The 20,251-nt window shown below is 58.6% G+C and overlaps 1 protein-coding gene across 1 annotated transcript in view; it reads left to right on the forward strand.

Moving 5' to 3' along the window:
• The window catches only part of psmd6 (proteasome 26S subunit, non-ATPase 6), a 33,592-nt gene that overhangs the window by 6,247 nt on the left and 7,094 nt on the right, over nucleotides 1-20,251 (forward strand). Inside the window, exons 2-4 of the mRNA XM_078209513.1 lie at nucleotides 9,901-10,106; nucleotides 17,317-17,462; nucleotides 18,137-18,356. Coding sequence (XP_078065639.1) covers nucleotides 9,901-10,106; nucleotides 17,317-17,462; nucleotides 18,137-18,356 — 572 coding nt within the window. The remainder of the gene's footprint in view (nucleotides 1-9,900; nucleotides 10,107-17,316; nucleotides 17,463-18,136; nucleotides 18,357-20,251) is intronic.

The raw sequence follows: 20,251 nt of genomic DNA on the forward strand, positions 1-20,251 counted from the left end.
CGTCCCTCCCTCCAACCCCCCCCCGTCCCTCCCTCCAACCCCCCCCGTCCCTCCCTCCAACCCCCCCCCGTCCCTCCCTCCAACCCCCCCCCGTCCCTCCCCTCCAACCCCCCCCCGTCCCTCCCTCCAACCCCCCCCGTCCCTCCCTCCAACCCCCCCCCGTCCCTCCCTCCAACCCCCCCCCGTCCCTCCCTCCAACCCCCCCCCGTCCCTCCCTCCAACCCCCCCCGTCCCTCCCTCCAACCCCCCCCCGTCCCTCCCTCCAACCCCCCCCGTCCCTCCCTCCAACCCCCCCCCCGTCCCTCCCTCCAACCCCCCCCCCGTCCCTCCCTCCAACCCCCCCCCGTCCCTCCCTCCAACCCCCCCCCCGTCCCTCCCTCCAACCCCCCCCCCGTCCCTCCCTCCAACCCCCCCCCGTCCCTCCCTCCAACCCCCCCCCGTCCCTCCCTCCAACCCCCCCCCGTCCCTCCCTCCAACCCCCCCCCCGTCCCTCCCTCCAACCCCCCCCCCGTCCCTCCCTCCAACCCCCCCCCGTCCCTCCCTCCAACCCCCCCCCGTCCCTCCCTCCAACCCCCCCCCGTCCCTCCCTCCAACCCCCCCCCGTCCCTCCCTCCAACCCCCCCCCGTCCCTCCCTCCAACCCCCCCCCGTCCCTCCCTCCAACCCCCCCCCGTCCCTCCCTCCAACCCCCCCCCGTCCCTCCCTCCCCTCCAACCCCCCCCGTCCCTCCCTCCAACCCCCCCCCGTCCCTCCCTCCAACCCCCCCCCGTCCCTCCCTCCAACCCCCCCCCGTCCCTCCCTCCAACCCCCCCCGTCCCTCCCTCCAACCCCCCCCCGTCCCTCCCTCCAACCCCCCCCCGTCCCTCCCTCCAACCCCCCCCCGTCCCTCCCTCCAACCCCCCCCCGTCCCTCCCTCCAACCCCCCCCCGTCCCTCCCTCCAACCCCCCCCCCGTCCCTCCCTCCAACCCCCCCCCGTCCCTCCCTCCAACCCCCCCCCGTCCCTCCCTCCAACCCCCCCCCGTCCCTCCCTCCAACCCCCCCCGTCCCTCCCTCCAACCCCCCCCCCGTCCCTCCCTCCAACCCCCCCCCGTCCCTCCCTCCAACCCCCCCCCGTCCCTCCCTCCAACCCCCCCCCGTCCCTCCTCCAACCCCCCCCCGTCCCTCCCTCCAACCCCCCCCCCGTCCCTCCCTCCAACCCCCCCCCGTCCCTCCCTCCAACCCCCCCCGTCCCTCCCTCCAACCCCCCCCCGTCCCTCCCTCCAACCCCCCCCCCGTCCCTCCCTCCAACCCCCCCCCGTCCCTCCCTCCAACCCCCCCCCGTCCCTCCCTCCAACCCCCCCCGTCCCTCCCTCCAACCCCCCCCCGTCCCTCCCTCCAACCCCCCCCCGTCCCTCCCTCCAACCCCCCCCCGTCCCTCCCTCCAACCCCCCCCCGTCCCTCCCTCCAACCCCCCCCCGTCCCTCCCTCCAACCCCCCCCCGTCCCTCCCTCCAACCCCCCCCCGTCCCTCCCTCCAACCCCCCCCCCGTCCCTCCCCTCCAACCCCCCCCCGTCCCTCCCTCCAACCCCCCCCCGTCCCTCCCTCCAACCCCCCCCCGTCCCTCCCTCCAACCCCCCCCCGTCCCTCCCTCCAACCCCCCCCCGTCCCTCCCTCCAACCCCCCCCCGTCCCTCCCTCCAACCCCCCCCCGTCCCTCCCTCCAACCCCCCCCCGTCCCTCCCTCCAACCCCCCCCCGTCCCTCCCTCCAACCCCCCCCCGTCCCTCCCTCCAACCCCCCCCCGTCCCTCCCTCCAACCCCCCCCCGTCCCTCCCTCCAACCCCCCCCCGTCCCTCCCTCCAACCCCCCCCCCTCCCTCCCCACCCCCCGTCCCTCCCTCCAACCCCCCCCGTCCCTCCCTCCAACCCCCCCCCGTCCCTCCCTCCAACCCCCCCCCGTCCCTCCCTCCAACCCCCCCCGTCCCTCCCTCCAACCCCCCCCGTCCCTCCCTCCAACCCCCCCCCGTCCCTCCCTCCAACCCCCCCCCGTCCCTCCCTCCAACCCCCCCCCGTCCCTCCCTCCAACCCCCCCCCGTCCCTCCCTCCAACCCCCCCCCGTCCCTCCCTCCAACCCCCCCCCGTCCCTCCCTCCAACCCCCCCCCGTCCCTCCCTCCAACCCCCCCCCGTCCCTCCCTCCAACCCCCCCCCGTCCCTCCCTCCAACCCCCCCCGTCCCTCCCTCCAACCCCCCCCGTCCCTCCCTCCAACCCCCCCCCGTCCCTCCCTCCAACCCCCCCCCGTCCCTCCCTCCAACCCCCCCCGTCCCTCCCTCCAACCCCCCCCCGTCCCTCCCTCCAACCCCCCCCGTCCCTCCCTCCAACCCCCCCCCGTCCCTCCCTCCAACCCCCCCCCGTCCCTCCCTCCAACCCCCCCCCGTCCCTCCCTCCAACCCCCCCCGTCCCTCCCTCCAACCCCCCCCGTCCCTCCCTCCAACCCCCCCCCGTCCCTCCCTCCAACCCCCCCCGTCCCTCCCTCCAACCCCCCCCCGTCCCTCCCTCCAACCCCCCCCCGTCCCTCCCTCCAACCCCCCCCCGTCCCTCCCTCCAACCCCCCCCCGTCCCTCCCTCCAACCCCCCCCCGTCCCTCCCTCCAACCCCCCCCCGTCCCTCCCTCCAACCCCCCCCCGTCCCTCCCTCCAACCCCCCCCCGTCCCTCCCTCCAACCCCCCCCCGTCCCTCCCTCCAACCCCCCCCGTCCCTCCCTCCAACCCCCCCCCGTCCCTCCCTCCAACCCCCCCCCGTCCCTCCCTCCAACCCCCCCCCGTCCCTCCCTCCAACCCCCCCCCGTCCCTCCCTCCAACCCCCCCCCGTCCCTCCCTCCAACCCCCCCCGTCCCTCCCTCCAACCCCCCCCCGTCCCTCCCTCCAACCCCCCCCCGTCCCTCCCTCCCAACCCCCCCCCGTCCCTCCCTCCAACCCCCCCCCGTCCCTCCCTCCAACCCCCCCCCGTCCCTCCCTCCAACCCCCCCCCCGTCCCTCCCTCCAACCCCCCCCCGTCCCTCCCTCCAACCCCCCCCCGTCCCTCCCTCCAACCCCCCCCCCGTCCCTCCCTCCAACCCCCCCCCGTCCCTCCCTCCAACCCCCCCCCGTCCCTCCCTCCAACCCCCCCCCGTCCCTCCCTCCAACCCCCCCCCCGTCCCTCCCTCCAACCCCCCCCCGTCCCTCCCTCCAACCCCCCCCCGTCCCTCCCTCCAACCCCCCCCGTCCCTCCCTCCAACCCCCCCCCGTCCCTCCCTCCAACCCCCCCCCGTCCCTCCCTCCAACCCCCCCCGTCCCTCCCTCCAACCCCCCCCCGTCCCTCCCTCCAACCCCCCCCCGTCCCTCCCTCCAACCCCCCCCCGTCCCTCCCTCCAACCCCCCCCCGTCCCTCCCTCCAACCCCCCCCCGTCCCTCCCTCCAACCCCCCCCCGTCCCTCCCTCCCAACCCCCCCCCGTCCCTCCCTCCAACCCCCCCCCGTCCCTCCCTCCAACCCCCCCCCGTCCCTCCCTCCAACCCCCCCCCGTCCCTCCCTCCAACCCCCCCCCGTCCCTCCCTCCAACCCCCCCCCGTCCCTCCCTCCAACCCCCCCCGTCCCTCCCTCCAACCCCCCCCCGTCCCTCCCTCCAACCCCCCCCCGTCCCTCCCTCCAACCCCCCCCCGTCCCTCCCTCCAACCCCCCCCCGTCCCTCCTCCAACCCCCCCCCGTCCCTCCCTCCAACCCCCCCCCCCGTCCCTCCCTCCAACCCCCCCCCGTCCCCTCCCTCCAACCCCCCCCGTCCCTCCCTCCAACCCCCCCCCGTCCCTCCCTCCAACCCCCCCCCGTCCCTCCCTCCAACCCCCCCCGTCCCTCCCTCCAACCCCCCCCCCGTCCCTCCCTCCAACCCCCCCCCGTCCCTCCCTCCAACCCCCCCCCGTCCCTCCCTCCAACCCCCCCCCGTCCCTCCCTCCAACCCCCCCCCGTCCCTCCCTCCAACCCCCCCCCGTCCCTCCCTCCAACCCCCCCCCGTCCCTCCCTCCAACCCCCCCCCGTCCCTCCCTCCAACCCCCCCCCGTCCCTCCCTCCAACCCCCCCCCCCTCCCCAACCCCCCCGTCCCTCCCTCCAACCCCCCCCCGTCCCTCCCTCCAACCCCCCCCCGTCCCTCCCTCCAACCCCCCCCCGTCCCTCCCTCCAACCCCCCCCCCGTCCCTCCCTCCAACCCCCCCCGTCCCTCCCTCTAACCCCCCCCCGTCCCTCCCTCCAACCCCCCCCCGTCCCTCCCTCCAACCCCCCCCCGTCCCTCCCTCCAACCCCCCCCCGTCCCTCCCTCCAACCCCCCCCCGTCCCTCCCTCCAACCCCCCCCCGTCCCTCCCTCCAACCCCCCCCCGTCCCTCCCTCCAACCCCCCCCCGTCCCTCCCTCCAACCCCCCCCCGTCCCTCCCTCCAACCCCCCCCCGTCCCTCCCTCCAACCCCCCCCCGTCCCTCCCTCCAACCCCCCCCCGTCCCTCCCTCCAACCCCCCCCCGTCCCTCCCTCCAACCCCCCCCCGTCCCTCCCTCCAACCCCCCCCCGTCCCTCCCTCCAACCCCCCCCCGTCCCTCCCTCCAACCCCCCCCCGTCCCTCCCTCCAACCCCCCCCCGTCCCTCCCTCCAACCCCCCCCCGTCCCTCCCTCCAACCCCCCCCCCGTCCCTCCCTCCAACCCCCCCCCGTCCCTCCCTCCAACCCCCCCCCGTCCCTCCCTCCAACCCCCCCCCGTCCCTCCCTCCAACCCCCCCCCGTCCCTCCCTCCAACCCCCCCCCGTCCCTCCTCCAACCCCCCGTCCCTCCCTCCAACCCCCCCGTCCCTCCCTCCAACCCCCCCTCCCCCCCTCCCTCCCTCCCCTCCCTCCCCCTCCCTCCAACCCCCCCTCCCTCCCTCCAACCCCCCCGTCCTCCCTCCCACCAACCCCCCCCCGTCCGTCCCTCCCTCCCTCCAACCCCCCCCGTCCCTCCCTCCCTCCCTCCCTCCAACCCCCCCGTCCCTCCCTCCCTCCAACCAACCCCCCCCGTCCCTCCCTCCAACCCCCCCCCGTCCCTCCCTCCAACCCCCCCCGTCCCTCCCTCCAACCCCCCCCCCGTCCCTCCCTCCAACCCCCCCCCCCGTCCCTCCCTCCAACCCCCCCCCGTCCCTCCCTCCAACCCCCCCCCCGTCCCTCCCTCCAACCCCCCCCCGTCCCTCCCTCCAACCCCCCCCGTCCCTGCCTCCAACCCCCCCCCCCCGTCCCTCCCTCCAACCCCCCCCCCCCCCCCGTCCCTCCCTCCAACCCCCCCCCCCCCCCGTCCCTCCCTCCAACCCCCACCCCCCCCCCGTCCCTCCCTCCAACCCCCCCCCCCTCCCGTCCCTCCCTCCAACCCCCCCCCCCCTCCCTCCCTCCAACCCCCCCCCCCCGTCCCTCCCTCCAACCCCCCCCCCCCCGTCCCTCCCTCCAACCCCCCCCGTCCCTCCCTCCAACCCCCCCCCCGTCCCTCCCTCCAACCCCCCCCCGTCCCTCCCTCCAACCCCCCCCCCCCGTCCCTCCCTCCAACCCCCCCCCCCCCGTCCCTCCCTCCAACCCCCCCCCCCCCCCCGTCCCTCCCTCCAACCCCCCCCCGTCCCTCCCTCCAACCCCCCCCGTCCCTCCCTCCAACCCCCCCCCGTCCCTCCCTCCAACCCCCCCCCCGTCCCGCCCTCCAACCCCCCCCCCGTCCCTCCTCCAACCCCCGTCCCTCCCTCCAACCCCCCCCCCCGTCCCTCCCTCCAACCCCCCCCCCCCCCGTCCCTCCCTCCAACCCCCCCCCCCCCCCGTCCCTCCCTCCAACCCCCCCCCCCCCCCGTCCCTCCCTCCAACCCCCCCCCCCCCCCGTCCCTCCCTCCAACCCCCCCCCCCCCGTTCCTCCCTCCAACCCCCCCCCCGTCCCTCCCTCCAACCCCCCCCCGTCCCTCCCTCCCACCCCCCCCCCCCGTCCCTCCCTCCAACCCCCCCCCCCCCCGTCCCTCCCTCCAACCCCCCCCCCCCCCGTCCCTCCCTCCAACCCCCCCCCCGTCCCTCCCTCCAACCCCCCCCCCCCCGTCCCTCCCTCCAACCCCCCCCCCGTCCCTCCCTCCAACCCCCCCCCCGTCCCTCCAACCCCCCCCCCCTCCCTCCAACCCCCCCCCCCCCTCCCTCCAACCCCCCCCCGTCCCTCCCTCCAACCCCCCCCCCGTCCCTCCCTCCAACCCCTCCCCCGTCCCTCCTTCCAACCCCCCCGTCCCTCCCTCCAACCCCCCCCCCCGTCCCTCCCTCCAACCCCCCCCCCGTCCCTCCCTCCAACCCCCCCCGTCCCTCCCTCCAACCCCCCCCCGTCCCTCCCTCCAACCCCCCCCCCGTCCCTCCCTCCAACCCCCCCCCGTCCCTCCCTCCAACCCCCCCCCGTCCCTCCCTCCAACCCCCCCCCCCGTCCCTCCCTCCAACCCCCCCCCCCGTCCCTCCCTCCAACCCCCCCCCCCCGTCCCTCCCTCCAACCCCCCCCCCCGTCCCTCCCTCCAACCCCCCCCCCCCGTCCCTCCCTCCAACCCCCCCCCCGTCCCTCCCTCCAACCCCCCCCCCCCGTCCCTCCCTCCAACCCCCCCCCCGTCCCTCCCTCCAACCCCCCCCCGTCCCTCCCTCCAACCCCCCCCCCCGTCCCTCCCTCCAACCCCCCCCCCCCGTCCCTCCCTCCAACCCCCCCCCCCCGTCCCTCCCTCCAACCCCCCCCCCCGTCCCTCCCTCCAACCCCCCCCCGTCCCTCCCTCCAACCCCCCCCCCGTCCCTCCCTCCAACCCCCCCCCCGTCCCTCCCTCCAACCCCCCCCCCCGTCCCTCCCTCCAACCCCCCCCCGTCCCTCCCTCCAACCCCCCCCCCGTCCCTCCCTCCAACCCCCCCCCCCGTCCCTCCCTCCAACCCCCCCCCGTCCCTCCCTCCAACCCCCCCCCGTCCCTCCCTCCAACCCCTCCCCCGTCCCTCCCTCCAACCCCTCCCCCGTCCCTCCCTCCAACCCCCCCCGTCCCTCCCTCCAACCCCCCCCCCGTCCCTCCCTCCAACCCCCCCCCCCGTCCCTCCCTCCAACCCCCCCCCCCGTCCCTCCCTCCAACCCCCCCCCCCCGTCCCTCCCTCCAACCCCCCCCCCGTCCCTCCCTCCAACCCCCCCCCCCCCCGTCCCTCCCTCCAACCCCCCCCCCCCCGTCCCTCCCTCCAACCCCCCCCCTCCCGTCCCTCCCTCCAACCCCCCCCCCCCCCGTCCCTCCCTCCAACCCCCCCCCCGTCCCTCCCTCCAACCCCCCCCCCCCCGTCCCTCCCTCCAACCCCCCCCCCCCGTCCCTCCCTCCAACCCCCCCCCCCCCGTCCCTCCCTCCAACCCCCCCCCCCCGTCCCTCCCTCCAACCCCCCCCCCGTCCCTCCCTCCAACCCCCCCCCCCGTCCCTCCCTCCAACCCCCCCCCCCCGTCCCTCCCTCCAACCCCCCCCGTCCCTCCCTCCAACCCCCCCCCGTCCCTCCCTCCACCCCCCCCCCCCGTCCCTCCCTCCAACCCCCCCCCGTCCTCCCTCCAACCCCCCCCTCCCCCCCTCCAACCCCCCCCCGTCCCTCCCTCCAACCCCCCCCCCCCGTCCCTCCCTCCAACCCCCCCCCCTCCGCCCTCCAACCCCCCCCGTCCCGCCTCCCCCCCCCCCTCCTCCTCCAACCCCCCGTCCCTCCCTCCAACCCCCCCCCCCGTCCCTCCCTCCAACCCCCCCCCCCCCGTCCCTCCCTCCAACCCCCCCCCCCCGTTCCTCCCTCCAACCCCCCCCCCGTCCCTCCCTCCAACCCCCCCCCCGTCCCTCCCTCCAACCCCCCCCCCGTCCCTCCCTCCAACCCCCCCCCCCCGTCCCTCCCTCCAACCCCCCCCCCCCCGTCCCTCCCTCCAACCCCCCCCCCCCGTCCCTCCCTCCAACCCCCCCCCCTCCCTCCAACCCCCCCCCCCTCCCTCCAACCCCCCCCCCTCCCTCCAACCCCCCGCCCCCCCTCCCTCCCAACCCCCCCCCCCTCCCTCCAACCCCCCCCCCTCCCTCCAACCCCCCCCCCTCCCTCCAACCCCCCCCCCCCGTCCCTCCCTCCAACCCCCTCCCCCGTCCCTCCCTCCAACCCCTCCCCCGTCCCTCCCTCCAACCCCTCCCCCGTCCCTCCCTCCAACCCCCCCCCCCGTCCCTCCCTCCAACCCCCCCCCCCGTCCCTCCCTCCAACCCCCCCCCGTCCCTCCCTCCAACCCCCCCCCCGTCCCTCCCTCCAACCCCCCCCGTCCCTCCCTCCAACCCCCCCCCAGTCCCTCCCTCCAACCCCCCCAGTCCCTCCCTCCAACCCCCCCCCGTCCCTCCCTCCAACCCCCCCCCGTCCCTCCCTCCAACCCCCCCCCGTCCCTCCCTCCAACCCCCCCCCGTCCCTCCCTCCAACCCCCCCCCGTCCCTCCCTCCAACCCCCCCCCGTCCCTCCCTCCAACCCCCCCCCGTCCCTCCCTCCAACCCCCCCCCGTCCCTCCCTCCAACCCCCCCCGTCCCTCCCTCCAACCCCCCCCCGTCCCTCCCTCCAACCCCCCCCCCGTCCCTCCCTCCAACCCCCCCCCGTCCCTCCCTCCAACCCCCCCCCCGTCCCTCCCTCCAACCCCCCCCCGTCCCTCCCTCCAACCCCCCCCCGTCCCTCCCTCCAACCCCCCCCCCGTCCCTCCCTCCAACCCCCCCCGTCCCTCCCTCCAACCCCCCCCGTCCCTCCCTCCAACCCCCCCCCCGTCCCTCCCTCCAACCCCCCCCCGTCCCTCCCTCCAACCCCCCCCCGTCCCTCCCTCCAACCCCCCCCCCGTCGCTCCCTCCAACCCCCCCCCGTCCCTCCCTCCAACCCCCCCCCGTCCCTCCCTCCAACCCCCCCCCCGTCCCTCCCTCCAACCCCCCCCCCGTCCCTCCCTCCAACCCCCCCCCCGTCCCTCCCTCCAACCCCCCCCCCCGTCCCTCCCTCCAACCCCCCCCCCCGTCCCTCCCTCCAACCGTCCCTCCCTCCAACCCCCCCCCCCGTCCCTCCCTCCAACCCCCCCCCCGTCCCTCCCTCCAACCCCCCCCCGTCCCTCCCTCCAACCCCCCCCCCCGTCCCTCCCTCCAACCCCCCCCCCCGTCCCTCCCTCCAACCGTCCCTCCCTCCAACCGTCCCTCCCTCCAACCCCCCCCCCGTCCCTCCCTCCAACCCCCCCCCCCCCCCGTCCCTCCCTCCAACCCCCCCCCCCCCCGGTCCCTCCCTCCAACCCCCCCCCCCGTCCCTCCCTCCAACCCACCCCCCCTCCAACCCCCCCCCCCCGTCCCTCTCTCCAACCCCCCCCCCCCCCCCCCGTCCCTCTCTCCAACCGCCCCCCCCCCGTCCCTCTCTCCAACACCCACCCCCCCGTCCCTCTCTCCAACACCCACCCCCCCCGTCCCTCTCTCCAACACCCCCCCGTCCCTCCCTCCAACACCCACCCCCCCCCCCCCGTCCCTCCCTCCAACACCCCCCACCCCCCCGTCCCTCCCTCCACTTAAAATATACCATGAGTAATTAATGCGATGAAATTGCTTTTGGTTAAAACTGATATCTTTTGAAGGACAGATTTTTGGTGTGTTCTGTTGGCGTTCCTAAACCTTATTGCTGATTCTTTGGCATATCATTTACAGAAAATCTGAAAAATCTTTTGTGGAAGTACCATTGTTGCAAAAATAATTGTAAAACGAGTTCCTCGTGTCTGAGACACTGTGTGCTATCATGAGTGCATGTTCAGCTGATGCAAAGTTGTGTCTTTCTATTCTGTCTACCCCATGGCAGGCTGAAGATGAGAAGGGTAAAAGCCCTGAACTTCAATGCCTTGGTTTTGTTTTACAGATATGGCACCCTATTATGAACAGCTTTGTAAAGATGTTGGGTGGTCAGTTGACACTGATTTGTTGAACAAAATGAAAAAGGCAAATGAGGAAGAACTAAAACGTCTGGATGATATTCTGGAAGATGCAGAAAAGAACCTTGGGGAAAGTGAAATCAGAGATGCTATGATGGCTAAGGCTGAATATCTATGCAGAATTGGTGACAAGGTAAGAATCTACCATTCTTCACACAGTGGTTATTTCAATTTTTGGGCTTGCCTTCCATTTGAAACCAAACACGGCCTGACTAGATTAATCATCCATGGAAACTAATCTTTAGCCCCATCACACTACTTTGGGTATTCATAATTGAGGTGAGATAACGGGTTGAGTTGAAGGATGTGTTAAATCTTTTAATGCCCAGGTTAGCTTATTTAATTAAAATGAATAAGAAATGTAAATATATAAATAATTCTATTATGAATCATTTCTTTTTTGTTTTGTATATTGTGATGTATTTTGTTGCAGTTCAGTGACGAAACCTGGAATAAAAATAGTTACCATTTTGATAGGATGTAAAATTGAAGACAGGTTGGCTCAATGAAGTTCATCCTTCAGTTCTCCCATTTTGTGTTATAATTGTGTTGCATACATTTTTTCTAATTGGGAAAACAGCTTTGGGAACTAATAATTGTCCAGTAAAATCAGACACTTTTGGGACGCTGGTGTATATTTACTCTAAACCTTGGGATGTTTGTGCGATCCAGAAGGTTTGTGTGGCTTTAATTTTACACATGCCTAGCCAGCTTTAGTCATAATATAAGCATGTACAATGCTTCACCATTCGCAACAAAAGAACCCATTAAACACATCTTGGTTTACAGTCATTTAAAAGCAGAAGGAATTATGAAATCCTTAAAGATCCATGTTCTGTTTAGCTTGGTGTTTTGTGAGGAGCAGCGTCTGTTCTTCTGGTTCCACTCTCCCAATTTTATATTGGGATTCTCCACTGGCCTCCTGCCGGCTAATAGGATAAATGGAAGTAATTCCAGTGACCTATCTGAAAAATTAATAGAGTAGGGTAGACACTGAGAAAATAGGTGAGATCTCCTGGCTATTCACACTGACAGGATCTTCTGGCCCTGATTGACGGTGTACCCTCGCCGCGTGTTTCCCGGCGGGGTGGAGTGGAATCAATGATAAATCCCATTGACAGCAGTGGGAACAGAAGATCCTGCTGCTGGCCAATGGCACACTGCCTCCTGTTGCCGTGGGAGGCCAGAGAATCCTAGCGAATGTTTTCCCTGGCTGGAGAATCTCAGTCTCAGAATGAGCGATTGGCCATTTAGGACTGATATGATGAATTTAAGAGTTGTACATCTTTGGAATTCTCTAAGTCTGGGAACTGTGGATGCTCAACCATTAAGTATATTCAAAATACAGGTCACAATCAGCAAAATTGTCAGTGTTCTCTGTCAGTCGTCCTCTGAAACAGCAATTTCTAGAGTCTACGCATGCTCAGCTAAACACAGAAATCTAGAAGCTTTCTTTTCATTCTTTCATTGGATGTGGACAAGGTCAGCAATTGTGGCCAATCCCTAATTGCCTTTGAACTGAGCTAGGCTATTTCAGAGGGCACTTAAGAGTCAACCATATTGCCTAGGTCTGGAGTCACATGAAGGGAAGATCAGGTAAGGGTGGAGATTTCCTTCCCTAAAAGGCCAGATTTTTTTTAAACTTCAATCGATGATTGTTTGAGACTAACTTTCAATTCCAGATTTTATTCACTGAATTTAAATTCCACTTGCTGCGATGGTGAAATTTGAATTCATGTCCCCCAGAGCATTAGCCTGGGCCTCTGGATGACTGGTCTAGTGACATTACCCCAGCACCGTCTCCCTGATGGAGTTGTGGGCAGTGATTCTACATCATTCCAGGGGTTGCACTGTTGAAGCCCTGCCCTTCGTTCAGTTGAAAACCTGCAAACTGCTGAGAACTTTCACTCTTGCTCTTAGCCTTGGTGTAAAACCCCTTATAAATTACACCCTGTTGAATGAGGTGTGACTTGTTTTTAAACGGTGTGTTAAGTTTATCATTCCTGTTAAGCAGCTTCACTGGCTTTGAATAGGTAATGTTATGTTTATTAAATGCCAGATTTGAAGTTTGGAACTCTCTTCTGCAAAAGGCAATTAATGCTAGATGAATTATTAATTTTAAAACAGTTAATCTTTTGTAGAAATTAAGGGAAATGGGACAACGGTGGATAGAGATTAGCCATGATCTCACTGAATGTTGAAACAGACTAGAACTGTTAACTGGGAAATCTCAGCAGGTCCAGCAGAATCTGTAAGGAAAAGAGCTGACGTTTTGAGTGCAGATGACCCTTTGTCAAAGCTTTGACAAAGGGTCATCTGCACTCGAAACGTCAGCTTCTTTCTCTCCTTACAGATAAGAACATAAATAGAAGCAGGAGTAGGCCATCTAGCCCCTCGAGCCTGCCCCGCCATTCAATAAGATCATGGCTGACCTGATAGTGGTTTAGTTCCACTTACCCGCCCGCTCCCTATAACCCTTAATTCCCTTATTGATCAGAAATCTATCTACCTGTGACTTATTTAACGAGGTAGCCTCCACTGTGTCAATGGGCAGAGATTCACTACCCTCTGAGAAGAAGTTGTTCCTCCACAACTCTGTCCTAAACTGACTCCCCCTTATTTTGAGGCTGTGTCCTCTCGTTCTTGTTTCCTTTCTAAGTGGAAAGAATCTCTCTGCCTCTACTCTGTCTAGCCCCTTCGTTATCTTATATGTCTCTATAAGATCTCCCCTCAGCCTTCTAAACTCTGAGTACAGGCCCAATCTACTCAATCTCTCCTCATAAGCTAACCCCCTCATCTCTGGTATCAACCTGGTGAACCTTCTCTGTACACCCTCCAAGGCCAATACATCCTTCCGCAAATAAGGGGACCAAAATTGCACACACTACTTCAGTTGCGGCCTTACCAGTACCTTGTACAATTGCAGCAAGACCTCCCTGCTTTTATACTCCATCCCCTCCGCGATAAAGGCCAACATTCCATTTGCCGCCTTGATCACCTGCTGCACCTGCAAACTAAGTTTTTGCGATTCATGCACAAGAACCCCCAGGTCCCTCTGCACAGTAGCATGTTGTAATTTTTCACCATTTAAATAATAGTCCATTTTGCTATTATTCCTTCCAAAGTGGATAACCTCACACTTGTCAAAGTTATACTCCATCTGCCAGATCCTCGCCCACTCACTTAGCCTATCCAAATCTCTCTGCAGACTTTCCGCATCCTCCACGCAATTCGCTTTCCCACTCATCTTTGTATCGCCCGCAAACTTTGTTACCCTACACTCGGTCCCCTCCTCCAGATCGTCTATGTATATGCTAAACAGTTGAGGCCCCAGCACCGATCCCTGAGGCACGCCACTAGTCACCAACTGCCAACGAGAAAAGCACCCATTTATTCCAACTCTCTGCTTCCTGTTAGATAGCCAATCCTCGACCCACGCTAACACTTTACCCCCAACTCTGTGTACCCTAATCTTCTGCAGCAACCTTTTGTGAGGCACCTTATCGAACGCCTTCTGGAAATCCAAAAACATCCACTGGTTCCCCTCTGTCAACTGCACTCGTTACATCTTTACAAAAATCCAGTAAATTCGTCAAACACTACTTTCCCTTCATGAATCCATGCTGCGTCTGCTTGATCGAACCATTTTTTTCCAGGTGTCCTGCTATTATTTAATGGTGGATTCCAGCAATTTCCCAACTACGGACATTAAGCTAACCGGCCGGTAGTTACCCGCCTTTTGTCTACCTCCTTTTTTAAACAGTGGCGTCACATTAGCTGTTTTCCAATCAGCCGGCACTTCCCCAGAGTCCAGCGAATTTTGATCAATTACAACCAACGCATCGGCTATTACTTCTGCCATTTCTTTCAGTACCCTGGGATGCATTCCATCCGGGCCCGGGGACTTGTCTACCTTTAGTCCCATTAGCCGACCAAGCTCTTTAGTAATAGTAATCGTTTTAAGGACCTCACCCCCTATAGTCCCACGACCATCAATTTTCGGTAAGCTATTTGTGTCCTCTACTGTGAAGACCGACACAAAAAACTTGTTTAAGGCCTCAGCCATTTCCTCGTTTCCCATTATTAAATCCCCCTTCTCGTCTTCTAAGGGCCCAACATTTATTTTAGCTACTCTTTTCCTTTTTATATTTTGTGCTAGTTTATTTTCATAATCTATCTTTCCTTTCTTTATCGCTTTCTTAGTAATTCTTTGTTGTTTTTTAAAGCTTTCCCAATCTTCTAATTCCCCATTAGTTTTGGCCACTCTGTACGCATCGGTTTTAATTTAATACTCTCCTTTATTCCCTTAGTTATCCACGGCTGGTTATCCCTTTTCTTACATTTCTTTTTTATCAGGAATATATTTTTGCTGAGTACTGAGAAAAATCTCCTTAAAAATCCGCCACTGTTGCTCAGCTGTCCTACCAACTAGTCTGCGCTCCCAGTCTACATTAGCCAATTCTGCCCTCATCCTATTGTACTCCCCTCTGTTCAAGCAGAGGGCACTGGTTTGGGACCCTACTTTCTCACCCTCCATTTGTGTTAGAAATTCAACCATATTGTGTTCACTCATTCCAAGAGGATCCCTCACAAGAAGATCATTAATTTTACCTGTCTCATTACACAGGACCAGATCCAAGATAGCTTGCTCCCGCGTAGGTTCTGTAACATACTGTTCGAGGAAACTATCCTGACAGCATTCTAAGAACTCTTCCTCAAGTCCACCGCTTCCGACTTGAGTCAACCGATCAATATGCAGGTTAAAATCCCCCATAATTATTGCTGTTCTGTTTTTGCACGCATCCACTATTTGCTTGTTTATAGCCCGACCCACCTCAAAATTATTATTTGGGGGCCTATAGACCACGCCCACCAGTGACTTTCTCCCCTTACTATTCCTTATCTCCACCCACAACGATTCCACATTCTGCTCCTTAGAGCCTATATCGTCTCTCACTACCGCCCTGATGTTATCTTTAATTAACAGAGCTACCCCACCTCCTTTTCCTTCCTGTCTATCCTTCCGAAATGTCTGATACCCCTGGATATTCAGTTCCCAGTCCTGGTCACCCTGCAACCACGTTTCTGTAATGGCCACTAGATCATACCCATTTGTACTGATTTGTGCCATCAACTCATTCACTTTGTTTCGAATGCTACGTGCATTCAGGGTAAAGTGTCTTTATGCTAGCCTTTATATGGACCCGATTTGTTAGTGCATTCTTTTGATTGCACGCTCTGTCCCTACCCGTCGCAAACTGGTTATCCTTCCCCAGACCATCTCCTTGCACTGCGTTGACCACCTCCCTTCTTGTGTTTGTCACCTTTTTTACTGCCAGACCTGCTGAGATTTTCCAGCATTTTCTCTTTTTTGGTTTCAGATTCCAGCATCCGCAGTAATTTGCTTTTATTTTATAGCACTGTTAACTGGCCTACTCATGTTCCTGTGTTATATGCCAGAAACCTAGTTGAAGGATATTCACACCCATTTTAAGCACCTATTTACAGAAATACATATTCCAAGCATGCACCTCCGAATACAAAAACCAGCATTTCAGTCTGGTCTTTTCATAGGGATACAAGTGAATCCCCATTTGATTATCACCACCTGCATACTATTAAATACAAGTAAGATTCTCTTTTTTTTTCAAATAAAATAGTTTGTATGTACGGCTAAAGTTTCAAAAATTAAAGACCTCCATATTTTCTATAAAGCAGTCTGTGCATTGTGTGATGTACCACCTCTAAGATCACTGGACACCAGCATATCCCCTTGATTTGACCCCAAAGAAAACCTACCATTATGAAGATCACGAGGTCTTTGTGGGCAGCTTTCTTTGAGTCAGCAGCAGTAGTAGAATTGTGGCAGGTAGCACCTCAATTTTGTTTCTTCCTAGTCTGTTCTGCAAAGAAGCAGGGAGGCTTCAGTCAACTGTTTATGGTTCCTAAAATACCATAACTTTTGCAATTTAATTAAATTATCATGTAAAATCCAAGTGTTATTTGGTATAAGAGCTGACTCTAAAGTGATCATTAATTTACATTTTTGTGCTCTAGTGTCATGATCCTGTGCCTTCTAATTATTTTTCACCCGAAGATTCATCTTCGCTTTCCCTTTTTGGTACCACTAAAGATTGACAAGTCCCATTTTCATTTTATATTTTAGTTAATAGCACCTCTCATGTAAATTTGTGAAGCAGAGTAGCTTGAATCTCAAATTTTCTGCAATGCAAAACTTAGTGCATTATCACCAATTTACAAAGGTAAATATGATTGTGAGATAAATAAGTGAGCAGGAGATTAGGCTTTTTAGATTGGAAATGTGCCCAGTAGCAAAATGTAATATATTTTCGATATATCCACAATTGCAAGTATTTTTGAAAGATTTTTAAAAAGTAATGTTAACTGTTAATAGTTTGCTTGTCCTTGGGGACAGAATTAATTTGGATTCAGTCCAATTCAATGACGTTGGGCCAGAACCTCCTGGCTCCCCAGTGCCGGATTTGGGGAGTGCCCCAAAGATGTGCTGGGGAATGCTTTTGGAAGTTCTCATGCGATGGTTTACCTGGTAGTTGTCCAGAAGCACTAACTTCCCTTGGGACAATTGTGCTGGGCTGGGAACCATCTGACAAAGTGATTTAAATCACTAATTTTGGATGTGACTGCCAGTTTTACCCTCAGTCCTGATGATGCCCGCTGCCTCTGCCCAACATCCCATTCAGTTACCTTTGAAAGTTAACTTGTCCTTTTAAACTCACCTGCTTTACAGCAGCTGGAGCTGTAAAAAGGGGGAGCATGCACTCTTTCGCTCCACTCCTTTTGCACTTCACTACTGGAGCCCCCGAGCTGCTTCACCGTTTAAGTTTCACCTGGCCTGCTTCTCGGCCTCTTGGTTAAGATCAGGATGGGGTGCAATGCCTCATCTTGTCAGCATGGATCTTGTTTGTCTCTCTTGTGAGTATCATGACTTGGATTCAATTGGATTTTGAATTTGGTTTTTGGAGCAAGCAAGGTCCACTCTGAGCATTGGCTTTGTAACTTTAAGGATGGAGTTTTTTTAAAAAAAAAGCTTTTAAAGTCCTGACTCGGGAAATTTGGATGAAACGGGTGCTTTGGATTTCAAGCAGAGGTAAGTTGCTGTGGAGTGACAATCCACTACTGATTGCCACTCTGAGGGAGCAATGGGAATTTTCCACTTTATAACAGTAAAGGAATTAACTGGGCATGTGTTAATAAGTAACTGCAATAGTTAATAATCTTGTTGAAGAATATGAAACATGCCCTGTGTGACATGAAATGGTACAGTTCTGGATCTCAGTGAAGTAAAAACCTTTTTTTCCAAGGACGGTGCTTTGACAGCTTTTCGGAAAACATATGACAAAACTGTGGCACTGGGACATCGTCTGGACATTGTGTTTTACCTGCTAAGAATTGGCTTGTTTTACATGGATAATGATCTGATCACACGTAACATAGAGAAAGCTAAAAGGTACTGGATTTATGTGCTTTTATTTATTTTGTTTTGGCACACATGCATTCTATAGCATGTTTCTTCCCACCCCCCCCCCCCCCCCCCCCTCATATTGACACTGAGCTATACATTTGATTTGATACGTCATATTTCCCCTCAAACACCTTCAGGTGCAGTATTATCAAGTGTTCACACATCTCTGTTCATTTGTGCTTCTTTGCAATTGGTCTTGAATTTAATGTTGGGTAGTTGGGCCTAGTTTCCTGTAACATATTAAAATTTAACCTACTTAAGGAAAATAATCACTTCCTTTAATGGTATATAGGATGTGTGGTTCATGCAGTTTTGAGTTTAGTTTATGTCTGTAGTGCAGTATGTAAATCTAATAGTTCAAGAGATTTTGCTGACTACTATTCATAAATGTGTGGTGTCGAAAACTGAGGGCAGAGCTGCTAGCTTTGAATGCCAGTGGAACCAATAGACCTTCAAGACTCAGAGACATATTTCAGTCTTTTACAGGACTGTATATGTTGCGAGATGTAGGTTTCTGACCATATTGACTGACTTAGCTTGCAGTTGATGGCTGCAGAAATGACATTGGCAGAAAGAGTGTTAAAAATTACTTGTGGAGGTGACAAAAAGTAATAATGCGTTAGAAGATTAAATTCAGTGTTATATATGTTCTCTTGCAGTTTAATTGAAGAAGGTGGTGACTGGGATAGAAGGAATCGTCTCAAAGTTTATCAAGGGATGTATTGTGTGGCAGTTCGAGACTTCAAGCAGGCTGCAGAGCTATTCTTAGATACTGTCTCCACATTCACTTCCTATGAACTCATGGATTATAAAACCTTTGTAACTTATACTGTTTACGTCAGCATGATTGCACTAGATCGGCCTGACCTACGTGAAAAGGTAAGTAATATATGGTAAAATAATTCGGGGACAAGTACATTTGTCCATGGATGGGGAAAATTGAAACGTTTACATTTGTGCTTGTACTGTAAATGTTTCAACATATGATCCAGATTGAACTTGTTAACTCCCTTTTCAACTCCTGCCATTAATGTTTTACCCCTGTGCAGAACTTCTGTTCTTCATAACGCCAAGGCTTTCCCATCTGAATTTGTCCTCTGATTTAACGCCTGTATTGTAATGGAAAAGTGTACTGCACTGTTGTGCTGGAGGCACTCACATCCAGGTAATACAACCAAAAGTGCAAATTATATGTTGGTACCAGTAGAAATAATCCACTAGTTCTTTTTTGTTGCATTTTTTGAAATGGACACAGATTGGAACCAAAGTCTTTGCATTCTAAAACTAACTGTCTATCCATTTACGTTAGTTCCCATTACAGACTACTGTTTCCTCTTGCTAGAGTTTAGGCAGTGTTGGAATTTAAACTCTCATTTATATTGATAAACAGAGAGGGGCCAGAAGAAATGTTTTGTTCTTGCATGGCCTTATTGAATAAAGTTGGGAATCTCTGGCTGTGCAATTTATGAATGGAACAGTGTGTGCTATAGGTTAATTCTTGGCACAGTTACTGTTGGTCATAAAGAATCTAGTAGCGGGAATTCTTTTTAAAGATTGAATCCTTTTCTGGATGAAAATTCATTAACTTAAATCGGCCCCTTATTGCTCATGGTTAAATTCAGTAATTCTCTTCAGGCTTACTTCATTGAGACTGCAGTCCTGGACAAAGCTGGTGAAGCAAGTAATAGCTCTTGTCACAAACAGTCCTATTCAGACCAGACACAAATCAAAAATTGGTTATTCATTTCGGCAATTGATATTCATTTGAGTATCTTTCGTGCACTGTAGCATATTAGCTCAGTCTAATTAGATTTTTAGGATTACCATGTTCTAAGCATGCGTGGCAAAATTTATTTCATAACTTGCAGCTTCAGTAGGAGTTCTCTGCAATTGTTTCATCTCCTAGAACCGGTATCTGCTCCTATCTCAGAGAACTGGTAATTGCAGTTTACTAATGTTGTGGGATTAAATAAGATTAGCACTTGGTAAGTTTGCTGTGTTATCTATTTCCACAGGCTGAAGTGGGTCCTCATGAAGGGAGAATCTCCAGAGCAAAATCACCCAGAATTATTTTACCTCTTGTTTTAAAATCTGCTCAGTTTCTTAAAGATACGGAGTCAGCAAAAGCCAGTTCAAAGTATATTAAAGTTGAAGCACGTAAAAAATGATGGTAGTCTGGAAATCTAAAAGTGCTGAAAAAACCCAACAGGTCTGGCAGCATCTGTGGAGACAGCATTTTGTTTTTTGCAGACAATCAGCGGTTGTTGTGGCTGAGGGACAAAGCTTCTTTCAAACACCTGGGCACCATAGTTGTAAAGCGTCTCCTCAAAGTAGAATTCAACATCTTGGCCATTGCCCAGTAGATCCTTGACTCAGAAGAAAAAATTCAAATGTGCTATATGTCCGTTGCAAAAACCAGTCTCTGTTTGTAGGGGTTGTTCCAGACACAGTAAGAAGTTTAACAACACCAGGTTAAAGTCCAACAAGGTTTATTTGGTAGCAAAAGCCACACAAGCTTTCGGAGCTGCAAGCCCCTTCTTCAGGTGAGTGGGAATTCTGTTCACAAACAGAGCATATAAGGACACAAACTCAATTTACATGAATAATGGTTGGAATGCGAATACTTACAACTAATCAAGTCTTTAAGAAACAAAACAATGTGAGTGGAGAGAGCATCAAGACAGGCTAAAAAGATGTGTATTGTCTCCAGACAAGACAGCCAGTGAAACTCTGTGGGGGTTACAAATAGTGTGCCATGAACCCAATATCCCGGT

This window comes from Mustelus asterias, chromosome 3 (genome assembly GCF_964213995.1).
Source record: "Mustelus asterias chromosome 3, sMusAst1.hap1.1, whole genome shotgun sequence".
NCBI lineage: Eukaryota > Metazoa > Chordata > Chondrichthyes > Carcharhiniformes > Triakidae > Mustelus > Mustelus asterias.